This window comes from Phyllostomus discolor, chromosome 2 (genome assembly GCF_004126475.2).
Source record: "Phyllostomus discolor isolate MPI-MPIP mPhyDis1 chromosome 2, mPhyDis1.pri.v3, whole genome shotgun sequence".
NCBI lineage: Eukaryota > Metazoa > Chordata > Mammalia > Chiroptera > Phyllostomidae > Phyllostomus > Phyllostomus discolor.
Window position 1 is genome coordinate 166,298,285 of NC_040904.2, and position 16,574 is coordinate 166,314,858.

Sequence of the window (16,574 nt, forward strand, 5' to 3'; positions counted from 1 at the left end):
TATTCCCAGCACTGAAATCCCCCAATCTATCGTAGGTGCATAGTTTCAGAAATGATCCTCTGGAAAATAATGCTCAGATTGCCCCATCCCTGTGTCTAATTTCATGCTTTCTTGATTGGGTTCATGATTTGAAACTGGAACTCTGAGCTTCACTGGAGGATGGGAACATTTTTTTTTTTTTTTTTTTTTTTAAAGATTTTATTTATTTATTTTTAGAGAGGGAAGGGAGGGAGAGAGAGAGAGAGAGAGAGAGAGAGAGAGAGAGAGAGAGAGAGAGAGGAAGAGAAACATCAATGTGCGGTTGCTGGGGGTTATGGCCTGCAACCCAGGCATGTACCCTGGCTGGGAATCGAACCTGGGACACTTTGGTTCCCAGCCCGCACTCAATCCACTGAGCTACGCCAGCCAGGGCTGGATGGGAACATTTTAATTAGAGCCTGAAAGAGGATCAATACAACTGAATCGTGAATTGGGGAGTGGGTGGGGAACAAAGGTGTTAAGGATGGGGCATTATCTTCAGGCACACACTGCAGGTTCATAAACACTTCACTGCCTTAAAATTCGTAAAATTTTTCAGAGCCTCTGTTTTCCTTTTGGCTATTTGCTTGGTGTTTGTTAACCAACACCTAAGGATTATTTGAGCTTCGATTTGTTACAAAAAGACGCTAATGCTAGGGTGAACTTGCCTCAAATGGAATAGTTTGTAAAGGAATTGTTTGTCCCTTCCCCTCTTGTGAATGAATTTGTACTTCCCCTTCATAAAATGTTTGAGCAAAATCTCACATGCTGTCTCCTGGCTGTGCCTACAGTGAAGTCATCTGACCGGACATGTGCAATGATGTCAGGATTGGCATTAACTTTACCTTTTAGGTTCAAGGTGATCAAGTTAGAGGTGAGAGAACACTGTGGGGTGGATGCACCTACTAATTAGCAAGAATTAAAGAGCTTTTCATGGCCATGCACAACTGTTAGAAAATTTATTTCATGTCATTAAATGAAATAATGCATGTAAGGTGATCATTTTGGTGATTAATAGTAAACATTCAGTAAATATTGGATATCATTATACTGGTTCATTTTATACTATGCCAGAGTTCCTGTAATAAAAAGAGAGTGGTGGGAAAAATAACCATGCTAAAATTCAGGTGCAGCCAGGCAACACCTTAATCTCTAATATTTCATTGCAAATGTGTTCAGTACATTAGACAGCCTGATACCAACTCTTGGCAGCACTCATAGAACCCCTGATGTCTGAGTGACTTATTACATGAAGAGTGCACATTCGGTCACCTGTTGACCCCTCATTTTTCTGTGGAGGAAGATACCAGGGAGACCTAGGGGCCGGTAGAAAGGAGAGAGAAAGCTAATAGCAAGTTCTTCTATTTAAATTTGATGGTTTGTGGGGAAAATAGACACCGATATATTGAGATCTGCTCTCTTGTTAAATGCTGCTATGTTGAGACTGAGATTAAGTGGGAACTTAACCTTGAAGGTAATAACAGAGGTTGGTTTTAGATAAGTGTGCTTGACAGCTATAAGGAAGTCTTCTGTACTAGCAAGCTTGTTTCAGCAGAATGTCTTTGGTTGGGAAATAAAGAGCTAGGAAAATTAAAGACTAAGAATACTTTCTATATGTAAAGACTTTATTTTGCCTTGGAGTGAGTTATGCTTATATGAGTTACGGTTTGTGGTGAGGAGCTTTGCACTAGTGGATAGAGGGTTTTGTTTGCACCCCCCTTTTTATGAGAATCAAAAGATATGGTTTGGAAGTTCTTTTGTAAAGGGAGATGATGCACAATTTTGGCAGCAGAGTGCTGCCTGTTTCTGGCCTTACTCTGTAATTGAGAGGCATGTTAATATCCTCATAAAAGACATTTTGCTGCCTCTTGTTTAAATGCTCAGCTGTTCTGGGGCCTGTTATTTCCCCCAGGCAGCCAGTGACTGACTGGAGTCAGCAGGTTTCTATGGCATTAACAGCAGTTTGCTCATTTATTTTTAATGTGATTCTTAATCCCACCCCCCTTTTTTGTAGGTTTCTGCAACTGAGAATAGCCTGGCAGCCCGTTCCCCAGCTACTGAAGCTGACTTCCGTAAGCATTCGCTCTTAGATCTAGAGGGTGAAGGTTTTGTTCTCTATCCCATATTCAGTTGTTGCGGGGATGTCTCTCCATGTTGAGAACGTAATATTAAGTTCATCTCACGAGATCTTTCACCTGGTTTTAAGGACGGATGCTTGAATACCCTTCATATATTTCATGGCTCAGGGAGAAGTTAAATTCAATTATATATGATTAACTTGGAGCAAACCGAATACTATTGATACTTCTCTCACTGAACTTATCCTACTTTTTATACCAAATCTTTTCCGGTTTAAAGCTGTTCAAAATGAATTATTAAGTTTCATTTCAATAAAAGCTTGGCCATGGAGTTCATTCATTTAAAGGAATAAAGAATTGGTATTTGAGTAACCTATTAAAACTGTCTTTCCCCACTTATCTCAATGTGTTATCATAATCCACCCTCAAGCCAGATTCTAGAGATTTCCTTGTTGGTGTTGAATTTGACCACCCGTTTCATCCTATTTTGGAGTTGTTTTGAGTCTCACTTTTCCCAAAGATAAAAACCTTTGTTTTTTTCCCTTTACTATATCCACTGTGATTTTGATCTTCATAAAAAGTTTTATATATGTAACTTTTATATATGTATTTGGATTGCTACCTTCTCCCTGGTTAGTTTATTAGACACTGAAAACTCAGCAACTAAAGTAGAAGTACGAGCTAAACAAGTCTCTCACAAGCCCTACCTTAAAATTTCAGAAAGAAACTCTTGCTGCTCGAATCCAGGAACATTCCTTTGCAATCATTTTGCTTAGACTAGAAATTTTTCTGAGTTTTGACTAGGTTTGCAAAACTTTTTTTAAAAATGAGCTGTAATCTTTTAGTACTTTGTTGACTTAACTCTAGATTATAAGGAATTCTTTTATTTTCCTTGGTAAATGACTTTTCTGTGCCTTCTGAGTTTTCCACATGATGAGTGTATTGGTAGGAAATTAACTTACGAGGCGAAATGTCGGTGATCATGAAGAAAAAAACTTCATGGAGTCTTTCTCCATATTCTATCCATGGATATCTGCAATAGAACTGACCAAAACGACAGTGTCAAATTCTTTCCCCCGCCTCTCTCTCTCTCTCTCTCTTCGTTCTCCCCCTCTCTCCCTCCCTCTCTCCTACTCTCATAGATGCATTCTAAAATTTCTTCTCTCAAGCACCCCAGAAGGAGTTACTGGGAATACTAATTACCAAAAAGTCACCAAAGTCTATAAACAGCCTTTAGAAATGACAAAAAACTACAGGGCAGAAAGTTCCTCATAGAGAGTGGTTTGGATTCCCGCTGTTTGTGGAAAGGCTGAGAAAGCCTGTTGGAAAACCTGATTTGTGAGAGAACCTAAGAGCATAGCTTTTAGCATTAGAATATTTCTCAGTAGAAAAGCAGTGTTCTTCTTGGTGTTGAAATGACCTGTTATGATTGAAGGTGTCTAAACTTTGCTTTGGGGAGGAACCTTTTCTGAGATCCTCCATGAGGCACTAAAAAATGTCTTCCTTTTGTAACCCAAGCAGGTAACTCCCAGGTTAAGAGTGAGATCCAGCAACCTGTCCATCCCAAGCCACTGAGTCCAGATGCCAGAGCCTCCAGCGTTTCTGAAAGTTCTCCTCCCAAAGCAGTGAAGGTATGGTGGCAATTTCTCTCCGAGCCTTTAGACATCAGTTTACTAGTGGAGCTTATTGCACCTTCTATCATTATGTTCATTGTAACCTGTTTTTGCTTTCCCGGGGATGAAAATACCAAATAAGGACACACTTAAGGCCAGTCACTTTTCCTGGAAGTCTTTCTGCTTCTGCTCAGATGTTTGGTCCAGGAGGCAGGGAAACTGTCTAATAGCACTCAGTTTGAAATCTGGAAAATTCATGACAGTTTTAAGAAAACCTGAAGTTAAAGAAAATAACATGATTTTTTTTAAAGTCCAAGTTCATAAATCTGTGAATGGGTAAAAGATCACAAAATGGGAAATATGAAAAATCCATTAAGTTAAAATCAGCCCATTGGACAGGAACGTGCAATGTCGACTTCAAGAGAGAGGCTCCCAGGTCTGAGGAACGTTACCATCATGTGCTTAGCCGTCAGCATATTGAAAGAAAGAATGTGACATTCCAATGAGGGCTGGCGGCCAGCCCATTTGCTGTAAAAATGGACATTCAAGTAACACTTATGCTTTGGTATAATACTAGATGTTAAGGAATGAACAAAATTTTTGTACCCCCCCCCCCCCCCCAAAATTCAGTTTGCTAGTAGAATGGTCTCTTTTCATTCACCAATTTTTTTAAACCCATCTTTTCCCTTTCTATGAACAAATATATTTTTCCATAAAAATAAACAAAGGTTAAAAAAATCCAATACCTATTATAGGCTGATTATTATTAAAACTGACTTTTTTTTTATCCTCACCCAAGGATATGCTTACTGATTTTTAGAGAGGGGAAGGGAGGGAGAGTGAGGGGGAGAGAAACATGGATGTGAGAGAGAAACATTGATCAGTTGCCTCTCACACACGCCCCAACTAGAGAATGAACCCACAGCCTAGGCATGTGCCCTGAGTGAGCCACACAGGCCAGGGCTAACTTTTTATAATTGAATGCTTTGCTAATATTATGCCAATTTACTCTTTGGGATTAATGGTAAAACATCCATATTTCTTTAGTGTCTTTCTCCTCTGGTGTTCTCTTAAGTTTTATTTCAAAACTTAACATTTGAGAGAAACTCATCAGGCAGAATTAGTTTTCAGGTAGTTTATACTGCCCCATCCTCATGCACGTATCTGCTGTGTGTGCATCTCTCTGCTGTGGGCTTGCTGGGTTCCTATGAAAGTTCCAGTGCACAAAAAAGATGAAGAGAACACAGATGAGGAAAGGGGAGAATCCAAGGCTTAAAGGGCGGATTAAAAGGGGGGCAGGGGTAAAGATGGTAAATGTGAACATTTTTCTATTATTTTTAAATGATTTTTAAAATTTATTTTTAGAGAGAGGGGAGGGGAGAGAGAGAGGGAGAGAAACATGGATCATCCCCAACTGGGAACCTGGCCCACAACTGAGGCATATGCCCTGACTGGGAATCGAACTGGCAACCTTTTGGCCTGCGGAGTGATGCCCAACCCATTCACTGAGCTACATCAGTCAGAGCTAAACATGACCATTTTAAAGGAAGCAGAGATTCATGAGCAGAGTAAGGTTTACTGAAAAAGGTAAAAATATACAAGGGAAAGCAAGTATAGGGAGGAAGAACTGGTTATAGTAATTGAATTTGCACATGTACTCAACATGACCATCTTCTCTTCTGGCCTTAACAATCCACTCATGCTGTCATCAGCACTTTCGTTTCCAGTATTTGGAGTCCAACAAAGTAGCAAATGCCATGGGGTTAATTTCTTCTCCAACAGCAGCCCTGCCCAGATGTTAATCCTTGGGTTATAGTTCTGGATCAAGGACAGCTAGCAAATCAGACTTGGCCGTGGATTCTGTGTGACTGAGGGACTAGGGAAATTCCATGGCTAATCGAAGAACTGAAATCTGTTTTAGAGTATTTTTGAATTCTCAATCCAGTCTTAAATCCCCTCCTTAATGACTAGACCAGACCTCCTAGTCCTTGGTTGGATCTTTAAGGTCCTTCCTGATTCAAACTCCAGAGTCGGAGCTGATGAGCAGTGAGCGACAGACATCTCAGTCAGGTCTTCCTGGCATACTGCAAAGAGGAGATGGGGGCGAAGCGCCACGTGCACCTTCCCCAGGCCCACGCCTGCTTCTTTGGCCCTGGTCTCTCAGCAGTAGAATGCAGACAGGCCTGCTTTCACCAGCCACACACCTCAGGCTTTGAACATTGTCTAGGACCCGAGTAAACTGGCCTGCTGCCTGTGTTTGCCCATAGTTCAAAGCTCACATGGTTATGGTGCACAGAGCCTGGGGTGGGGCCCAATCACGTTTACACTTTTGTTTAAGAGCAGTTTATTATCTCTTCCTCACATTGACCCTTTACATTCTGCAGGCAAGTAAATGCACTGTAGGTGCGTTAGTATTTACAGGAAGACCTGCTGGCGTAACTGGTCTTGTGGCTGTAGACCAGCAATCGACATTGTTTCTTCATTTTGGGAAGAATAAACTTGTTCACTCAGAATACATTTTTTGGGGCCCTGTGCACCCTGGAAAAACTCTTCCTTAGTGCCTTGTCCATAATTGAAAATAGGATATTTAAGGTTGAGACTTGATTCATTTCAAATTTTAGCTTAATTAAAAAAAAAATGATACTGGTCTTTAAAAGTAAGGATTCTGTATGTTTTGAACACTGACCAGATAGCTCAGTTGATGAGACTTGGTGCTAACGAAGCTAAGGTTGCAGGTTCACTCTCAGAAAGGGTGTTATTCTGGGTGCAGAGACCAGTGGACCCTGTGAAAGGATCAGAACATTTCGACTCAAGAGACCCAGAAGTTTCTTAGGCTTTGTGTTCTCCCATTGAAAGAGGTCACTCCCTAAATGTTCCCAGAGGGGAAGATAAGGGAGGAGATACAAGGAGGAGTAGCTGGCCCTGGAAACACCCGCTGTACCCACGGTGTCCAGGGCAGCCCCGTCCCAGGCTTCCTTGGCTGGTCCTGCTGGTGAATGTGGAGAAAAGACACGGAGAGACTGTACAAGAGGACATGCACTGTGGCACCCCCTCCATGCCCTGCCAGCTGTCCCTTCCTCTACAGCAGGATAGGAGGTTTTATGTTCTTTTGCAAAGTAATCAGAATTATGCTATAAAGGCATCCAGAATCTTTTCTCACTATCTACATTATTCCTGCTTTCTCAGGGCACCAACCTTTCCTCTACATGGGGAGCAGTCTGTTTAAGATGTGAATATCCCCAAAATGCTTTCAAAAATTTCGCAGAAGGCTAGGGTATGGGTTAAGGCTGTACGGAATTGGCCCAATCATTTACTGTGTGGTGAAGAATTTTTATTTAATTACCTAGGTATTTTGCACAAATTAGAAGGAGGGAATGATAGGCATTTTGTGATGTTCTGAATTTCCTTCTGATTAAAGTAAGGCTAGTTAACTTCACTGCCTGTCGCCAGCTGCTGCCTCCCAAACCACACACATACATACCCCAACTGGAGCCTTCATTAGACTAAAAAATATACTTAAGATAGGAGAATGAAAGGATGGAGATGAAGTCATACAGATTTTTTGGAAAAATGGTTTTAAGTAGATGCAGATTAGCAGAGGCCCTGCACGATCCCTCAGATGGGAAAGACACAACAGTGTTTATGAACGTCAATTATGCATAAATTACCTCATTCATTCCTAAGTATCCCAAAGATATTATCTACATATTTGAATTTGAAACAAAGACTTTAGTTTGATCCAAGTGCTATAGTGAGATTATTTTCATTTGGATTGGCATTTGCTCTCTTCTCCCAAAGAGTTTCCTTCAGTTATGGAAGTTTAACATTCCAGGAAAATTTAGAAAATGCTCTGTTGGTTTGTGAGTCGGTAGTTCTGAGTTTTAATTTACTGACTGTGAGAACTTTGATAAGGCTTCTGACATCCTGGCGCATTAGTTTCGACTTGTGAAAAAGGGTGAGAGAGGGGAGATGGGAAAACATCTTACATACTGAAAAAAATACATTTTTAAAAAGGTCTAACATTCTAACATTGGCGATGTTTGAAATGTGGCTGCGCCAGGTCCGAGCATACCATGAAAGCGTGGGCAGGATGCACGCCAGGCCCACCATAATGCTAGAGATTTGTGGGCATTGACTGCGCTTCCTGTTGTCTGAATAGACTTGGGGGCAATTACAGAAAAGTGGCTGAGAGCCCAGGACAGAGGAAATGGAGGGAAGGCACAGCCGCAGCCACTCTGACTTGGCATTGTACCATGCTGGCACCCTCTTGTCTTTATGAAACTATAAGGGCCTTTGGGCAGCTGCCTCATAAACCTTAAATAATATTAAAAAGGGGTTATGTAAAAAATGAGTAGGAATAATGGGCATCTGGTAGGTCTGGCTAGTTAGAAGCTTGTGGCTAGTCAGATATCTGAGCAGCAGTCTATAGGCATACCTCAGAGGTATCTGGGTTTGGTTCCAGACCACTGCAGTAAAGTGAGTTGTAGTGTTTTGCTGATGGAGGGTCTTGCCTTTAATTTGTTAAAAAAAAAAAAAAAAAAAGTCCTCAGCAGAGCCACCAAATAAAGAAAAAAGAAGAAAAACAACACATAATCTGTGAAGCTCAATAAAGCAGTGTGCATTACAACAAGATATGCCTGTATGATTTTGATATTAAAGAGGAAGGCTAATTGTTTACTTGTGTGGGTAAAGGCTCCATTCAAGAAAGAGCCATTACGGGTCAGGCGTGGGAGGTAGTAAGACACTAAACAACTGTTAATGAAATACTCCTTGTGTGGGTGAAGACTCATAAAAGCTCTCTCTCCTGAGCTGGGACATGTTGCAGCCTCAGGTAGATACGAGTGAGGCTGATTTTGCTGCAATTAGCAGAATTACTTGAAAAAGAAAGAAAACGTGGTCTTATTCATGGATCTGAGTCTGTAACTGAGTTACAGCTCAGTTGCAGTAAAGCGCTCCAGGGCGCACCAAATGCTGTGTATTCATTGAAGGTTCCTGTTTGTCTCTTCCAGCTTCTGCTTCCTGCTCCCGGTACCTAATTTCTGCTCCTGCCTTCCACTTTCCTCCTAATGTGAGCTCAACTTTCAGCTTTCTCTCAGGTTCTCCCTTCTGTTCCCTGGGCCGCACCCCTCTCCTAAGTGTGCTCTCTGTGTGTGCACAGTGGAGGGCTGCTCTGTAACCCTCAATGCCCTTTACGGAATAATGCCCGTTTCCTCTTAGACCGTGTGAAATTCATCTCCTGCTCTGTCTTTACCGACCAGAATGAATGCTTATTTTCCTAAGTTGAGTGTTAAAAAATACAGAATTCACCCTGCAGCTGAAAAATATTCTCAATCTGATAAATACATTAGCCTATTACTTTTACATTCTGTGAATTGTGACTGTACAAGCCCTCTCCAGTGGCTTCAATTGTAGTGTTATATCCAATTATTCTACATTTTAATGTATCTTTTGCTTGCTAGACAAGAGCCTCGTCCTTTTAGAGAAACCTAATTAAACTATTCAAGGACATCTCTACTTAAGCCCTATCTTGTTAGAAGTGTTCATATAAGAAAAAGAATTCAGAGCTCCTTATAATGCCTTAATGACTTCCAATGGCAATCAATATAGTAACATTTGATCACATTTAAATACCTTCCTTATGCTCTGTAAACTAGGTTGTAGCCTGTGGTCTTTGATTCGTTAAGGTTTTTCTTTTTAAAGGGACCGTACCCTTAGGAATGGAGGTGGGTGGTGTTATTGAGGAACCATTTCTACTCAGTTCTGCCCCTTGTTTCTTAAATCCTTTGGTGCTATTTTGAAGTTTCCCACTAATTTTATTAAATTCCTTTTAAGATTTTATTTATTTATTTGCAGAGAGAAGGAAAGGGGGGGGGAGAAAGAGAGGGACAGAAACATTGATGTGAGAGAGAAACATCAGTTGGTTGCCTCCCACACACCCCCCACCAGGGGACCTGGCCTGCAGCCTAGGCACTTGCCCTGACTGGGAACCAAACTGGTGATCCTTCGGGTAACAGACGGGCATTCAATCCACTGGGCCACGCCAGCAAGGGCTAAACTCCTTTTTACAGACCTTTCCTTTTACACCCATTTTATGCCCATTTTCTGTTCTCATTTCCTGTCCAAATCTGCTTAAAAATCCATTCCTATTTTTTGTTTCACCTCCTAATGAATCATGTGACAAGTGAACCAGCAGTGTGAATTTTTTATGAGTCTATTTTCAGGTTTTTTAAATCAAAATTCTATCTTGCCCATACCTGGTTTATTTTAGGCTTACTTAATCATTCAGGTCCTTATTTGCATTATTTCCCACTGCACTGGTCTTGGCAGCAAAGCAGCCAGCAACGTGCCCATGAGAGCTTCCTGGCCACCTTATCCTGAACTGCTTCTGCATTCATTGGCTGAGGTGTTTCTGTTGGGGCAAGTCAAGAGTAACACAGGCCTACGGACTTGGTGCCCACCCCTAGTAGCCAGGTAACCATTATTGTGTAAAAACTTACAGATTTGCAATTCTGGCTTTCAGCAGTGCTAGAATGCCATCTTTTATGTTCTTTAGGATTGGGTTTATCGCCAAACATCTGTGCCCGCCCCCACCCTACTCCACACTGTCCCAGCAGTTCCTGATTCCCAGTCAGTTATGATTTCTCACTCCCTATTCCGTTCATTTTGTTCTCCACTGGCTTTTTTTAAAGGTGATAGAAACTACAGTTTTATTGGGCTGTGCTTTTTTTTTTTCTGGCATCCTAATAAAATAGTTTTGTCTCTTTTAAATTGTTCCATCTATGTGTCAGTTTTGATTTCTTTAAAAAAGATTATGCGTAGTGAATTGAGCAAGTCAAGATTATAAGCAGAGGGAACTAAAAGATGCTTTATCAAAGTGTCTTTTCCTAATTCCCAAAGCCAAATACTCTTCCTCTCCCTGAAAATTTTCCCCTTCAGAATTTGTTCTCATAAAAGCCTATCCTGTTTTTCTTTGGCACTTGAATGAAACAATCAAACTTCTTTTCCTTGTGTGTGATATTTTCCCCTAATTTCCTGTCTGTGGAAACATTTTGTGTATGTTGTGGCCTAAGCTTTTCTCTTCAATCCAGCCCTAGTCCTGCCCACCCTCAGTGGCTGCTACACTTAGGGCATCCCTTGGGAATGGATGGGAAACGAATTCAGCACAACCTCTTGGCCTCGAAGAATCAGCTGATAGAATCATAGCAGACTTAGTGTTCCTGTGAGAATTGACAGACCAGGTTAGGGATCCCTTAGATAACAAAGTAAATTTCAGGGCCTATCTCAGCAGAGTACTCACTCGTCACTGCCTGTGCTAAGTTAAAGTTGTCCTTTTCCTTTTCGTAGAAGTTTCAGGCACCTGCAAGAGAGACCTGTGTGGAATGTCAGAAGACAGTCTACCCAATGGAGCGTCTCTTGGCCAACCAGCAAGTGTTTCACGTCAGCTGCTTCCGTTGCTCCTATTGCAACAACAAACTTAGGTAAGTGAGGTGAAAATGAGCCATCTTTCTGTGTAGTTGGACCTCAGGAGGGAGTCTGGCTTTTAGAACATTAGTGCTAACAACTATTGTGCTGACAGTGTACTATTAGTTGAAGGTAAGAGGTAAAGAGTACCATTTAGTGACAAATATTTCATCTCACATGATAGTGGTGTTTGGAACTTCTTGGTACAGTGATATGTTAATTTACATGTTAAAATTGAAGTTTAAATAACAGAGTTGCAGATAAAACCCCCCGTGACCTCATTCAGTAGGATGTGTTCCCTTAGTATCAGAGGATCATAAAGTTAAGAAATCTCAGGAGGATACTTGTCTGACCCCTTCCTTCAGAGTGTCCTGACTACTGTATAAATGGTAACAATAGCCGTAAGAATAGACCCTGAAAAGCATGTATTTTTCTGTATGTTGCTTCATTTTCTTTCTGAGAAAATAATCAGTATTTCTATCATTTCTTCCAAGTAACTCAAAGTATGGGTGTAAATGTGGCAAATTGGGAAAATATTCTATATTAACTCATTTTATTTTTTAATTATTTTTAAAGATTTTATTTATTTTAGAGAGAAGGAGGGAGGAAGGAAAAAAGGGAAACATCAATGCGTGGTTGCCTCTTGCACACCCCCTCCTGGGAACCTAGCCTGCAGCCCAGGAATGTGCCCTTATCTGGGAATAGAACTAGCAACCCTTTGGTTTGCAGGCTGTCACTCAGTCCACTGAGCCACACCAGCCAGGGCTCTATTAACTCATTTTAATAATAGAGTCTAGGGAAGGGAGTAATCAGGATGTTACTTCCTCCAGCTTTCCTTCCAGAGCAAACATCCCTTCTAAAATGCTCTTGATGGGTTCTTGATTGATTGATTTTAGAGAGAGAGAGGAAAGGAAAGAAATTGTTATTGTTCCACTTGTTTATGCATTCATTATTTGATTCTTATATGTGCCCTGACTGGGGATCAAAGCCATAACCTTAGAGTATCAGGACGATGCTTTAACCAATTGAGCTATCTGGCCAGGCCTGGTTGTGTTTTGTTTGTTTGTTTGTTTATGCATTTTTGGTGGGGTTTTTTATTCCCTACTGTATTTTTTTTCTCCAAAATACATTTTTCTGAATTTTTAAATTTTTATATTCCTGATGTAGAAATGTTGTTGTTTTTACACCCCCTTTAAGATTTGCTACCCTGTGAGAGACACCACATCTCCTAACAGCCTGTCCAGCACTGACATTCAGGTAGACTTACTTCCTGGCTGCTGCTCACCGTTCTCCTGTTAACTGTAGCTTACTCGTATTCAGTCACTAATATCTGTTGCATGCCAGCTGTTTGCAGCACATTGTATCCATTTTTGTAGAGGTATGCTTTTAAATTTTAACACAAATGGGAAACAAGGAGGAAGAAGATCCAGCGTTTTACAAAGGAATATCATTATAAGTAGCTACAGGTTATAAATACTTAGGAAATATATGAGGGATCAGAGTTAGGTGGGATTACCTAGGCAAGACCTCCTGGATGAAGTTATGTTTTTTAAACAGTTTTGACAAAGGGTAATGAAATCATTTGAAAATGGGAGCCTGAGGCCTGGCTTGGTGGCTCATTTGGTTGGAGAATTGCCCTATACCACAAAAGGTTGCAGGTTCAATCCCTAGTTGGGGTGCATATGAGAGGCAACCAATCGATGTTTCTCTCTCTCTCTCCCTCCCTCTCTCCCTCCCCCCCTCCCTCCCTTTGTCACTCTCTAAAATCAATAAATATATCCTTAGGTAAGGATTTAAAAAAAGAGAGAAAATACAAGCATGAATCAGACAAAAGAATGTCTTGTGAAAGTTCAGGTGTGGAAGTGAGCCTGGTTTTTCTAAGTATAATAAAACAATTGTCCTTAAAAAGGGTAGAGAATCTTAGGTGATTGACCTACTTTTAAAGATATTTTTCAGACTTATCATCTTCTGAAAATACTGGAATTGCCAGATCTTGGCCTGCTGGTGTAAACAAAAGTATACAGATTTGTTAACTTTATGCTCTCTTTTCTTTTAACAACAGTCTAGGAACGTACGCATCATTACATGGGAGAATCTATTGCAAGCCTCACTTTAATCAACTCTTTAAATCTAAAGGGAACTATGATGAAGGCTTTGGGCACAGACCACACAAGGATCTGTGGGCAAGCAAAAATGAAAATGAAGAGACACTGGAGAAACCAGCCCAGCTTCCAAATGCAGGGGAGACGCCTCAGAGCCCAGGGGTAGAAGATGCCCCCATTGCTAAGGTGGGCGTGCTGACTGCAAGTATGGAAGCCAAGGCCTCCACCCGGCCAGAGAAAGAAGACAAGCCAGCCGAAACTAAGAAGTTAAGGATTGCCTGGCCGCCCCCTACTGAACTTGGCAGTTCAGGAAGTACACTGGAGGAGGGGATCAAAGTATCCAAGCCCAAATGGCCTCCTGAGGATGAAATCAGCAAGCCTGAATCTCCAGAGGATGTAGATCTGGATCTGAAGAAACTAAGACGATCTTCCTCACTGAAGGAAAGAAGCCGCCCGTTCACTGTAGCAGCTTCGTTTCGAACCACTTCCATAAAGAGCCCCAAAACCTTGTCCCCACCTTTCAGGAAGGGCTGGAGCATGTCAGAGCAGAGTGAGGAGTTTGTAGGAGGAATAGCAGCAGGAAAGAAACAGGTGTTGGAAAATGCCAACACCTCGGAGAAGAATGGAAGTGTGGAAAAAACAACCTGGCAAAACAAGGAATCTAAAGGAGGGGAGGCAGGGAAGAGAAGAAGTAAGGAGGTTTATGGTTTTGAGACGGGCAGTGAGAATCTTGTAGAAAATGGTGCAAACTTAGATGAAGATGGTAGAAACCTTTTCAAACAGCAGTCTCCACTAGAACCCAAGTCTCCAAACTGGTCCGGCTTCGCAGACAACACCTCCACTAAAGAATTGTCTACTCAGAATCAGAAGTCCCAGGATGTGGAATTCTGGGAGGGAGACGTAGTCAAAGAGCTGTCCGTAGAAGAGCAGATAAAGAGAAATCGGTACTACGATGAGGATGAGGATGAGGATGAGGAATGATAAAGCGCAGTGGTGCTGTGCTGGGCCTTACCTTTGTGTTAGTGTTAGTGAGCCACTGCCCTTTACCAGAGTGATGTATGTAAACAGTTATCGTAGCATGGACTGTAATTTATGTGGAAGTAATTTTGGGAAACAGTCTTGCTTCAGAAAAAAATTCCCATACTGCAGCTTATCTCTAAATCCTAGAGATAACATTACCTAAATCCTCTATTTTAGGGATGAAGGGAATATTCCAACTGATATAGCCCAGATTCCATTGTATTCCCTAAAGGCAATATGAAATAGATGATTATTATAGTACATTGTTACACTAAAAATTCAATCATACAGAGGGATTTAGGGGCCTAAACATTATGACTGAATGCACTTTAGTATAAAGGGCACAGTTTGTATATTTTTAAATGAATACCAATTTAATTATTTAGTATTCATCTGTTAAGAGATCAAATATTTAATCTTTTTAAAAATTTAGGCTAATTTTCATACTCAAATATATATGAGAAATTTATTGCTTTGCATTCTGCTTTAAACCACATCCTGAACTGGATTCTTGAGATATAACAAAACCACCTTTCTGAAGCACCTCTTAAGCACTTTTGGTGCTTGAAGAGAACCACTGTCTCCCAAATAAACTATAGTATTTGCCAATAAGTTTCACTATACCCCAAGTGATTGCTTTTTTCTCTGGTGGTGTCTGCCTCATAATTTGCTGAAAGCTGCAATATTTTAATAAGATCTTTTATATTGCCTTTTGCCATGTTGCATATTAGAGCAAAATGAGTTTAAAGAAGGAATAATATAGGAAAAAATGCCTTAAACCTCTTGAGCTCAGACCCTCCCCCAACCCTATATGTCACTTCTGATATCCTGTTTCCAGGATACTAGTTTTAAAATTCCTATCAATTCTTAAATGTATTGATTTTTATGGCAGACAGTATTCCTAGGGTGCAATTAAACCAATTATAAGCCTTTATTGGGGGAGGGGGGTACGGAATTCTAGTATTAAGTCTTTGGAACATTTGTTGTACATAATTGATATTCCAAATTGTATGTGGGGAAGAGAGGTGTTTTAAGCTATAGGCTTTTCTTTGTACTGCATTTTTAGAGATTTAGTTCTAGTATTTTTTAGAGTTGTAAAATATTCTGCTTTCTTACAATCTTGCATAATCTGAAACATTTTTATTCAATAAAGCTTTTAATTTACATTTGAACCTTTCAGTGTTTCTTTTCCATTTTTTTTTTTTTTACATTGTTACAATCTCTCAGGACCTACTTGAACAGTCTGGAGAGAAAAAGGTATGATGTGGTTTAAGTGAAGTGTTATGACTATATCTCACCACTTGGTGGTGGTGTTGGGATGGTTTTGGGGCTTTCATCCTCCCTAAAGGAAGACAATTTTTTCTTGAAAATTGAAAGCAACTTGGCAAGAGAATTAATGTATACATTCAAAATGAGCTGTTTGTTTTACCAATTCAAAATTCTGTGATTTTTTTATTGTCAATTGTATTCAACATTTAATAATTTACCTTACAATTATGCCTAATATGCCAAATGGAATCTCCAAATGCCTCTGCTGAAAATGGACTTGTTTTCCACCCTGAGCAGAGGCATAGTTGACTATTTGATTTCCTTGCCTATACAGACAACTGACCCAATTGTTAAAGCACTTTTTTTAAATGGGAGAGTGGATTTTCTTGGAGATAGGCATGCATTTTGAGTTATCTGTTATGTTTTCCAGGGGTACTGTTTTTCAGGGTTTTGCCTGGTCTTCTAAGTGGATGGCAGGACCCTGCTTTCTGTTCTTGCCCTACCACAAGCTGGAGTCAGGTAGAAAGCCTTGTTCACTGAACAGTTAGTTATCCAGAAGCTCCTGCTGACCTTCGTAAAATATCCAATCCTGGCTTGAGTTTAGCTACTTTTACTGTGTGACTCACTGCTACTCTAACCCATCCACATGGTACAATTTCTACTGACTTTATACAAAAAATTCTGAGTGCCAACAGCTGGCATTTTTATGGATATCAGTTGAGTATGTCACCATACATCAGGTAAATGGGAACTGAGATTACACTTAGCAGAACTTTTTCCCATATCTTTCAAGGGCTAAGGTAGGCATACTAGAGGTATACAAAGTAGAAAGACTAGCTCCATAATCAATGTAAGAAAAGGATGTCATTTCAAGAGAATGACCAGATAACAATGAACATTCTTAGGGGGAAAAAAAAGGGAGCCACACAAAAAGTGTTTATTTTCTCAGCTCTACTTAATGAAGGCAACTTGTTTGGACTTGACATGTTGATGGTGGAAATATGACAGTATGA

General features: G+C 40.5%; 1 protein-coding gene across 3 annotated transcripts in view; it reads left to right on the plus strand.

Annotated features, from left to right (window-relative positions):
* LIMA1 (LIM domain and actin binding 1) overlaps positions 1–15,464 on the plus strand; it is an 80,501-nt gene extending 65,037 nt beyond the window's left edge. For 2 of the 3 annotated variants that reach the window (XM_028533450.2, XM_036019043.1), the window contains 4 exons: positions 2,033–2,090; positions 3,615–3,727; positions 11,054–11,187; positions 13,233–15,464. In XM_028533450.2, the coding sequence (XP_028389251.1) occupies positions 2,033–2,090; positions 3,615–3,727; positions 11,054–11,187; positions 13,233–14,253 (1,326 nt within the window). In that variant the 3' untranslated portion in view covers positions 14,254–15,464. The remainder of the gene's footprint in view (positions 1–2,032; positions 2,091–3,614; positions 3,728–11,053; positions 11,188–13,232) is intronic. The other variant, XM_028533451.2, reaches the window with a different exon arrangement.
* Positions 15,465–16,574: the final 1,110 nt, after the last annotated feature.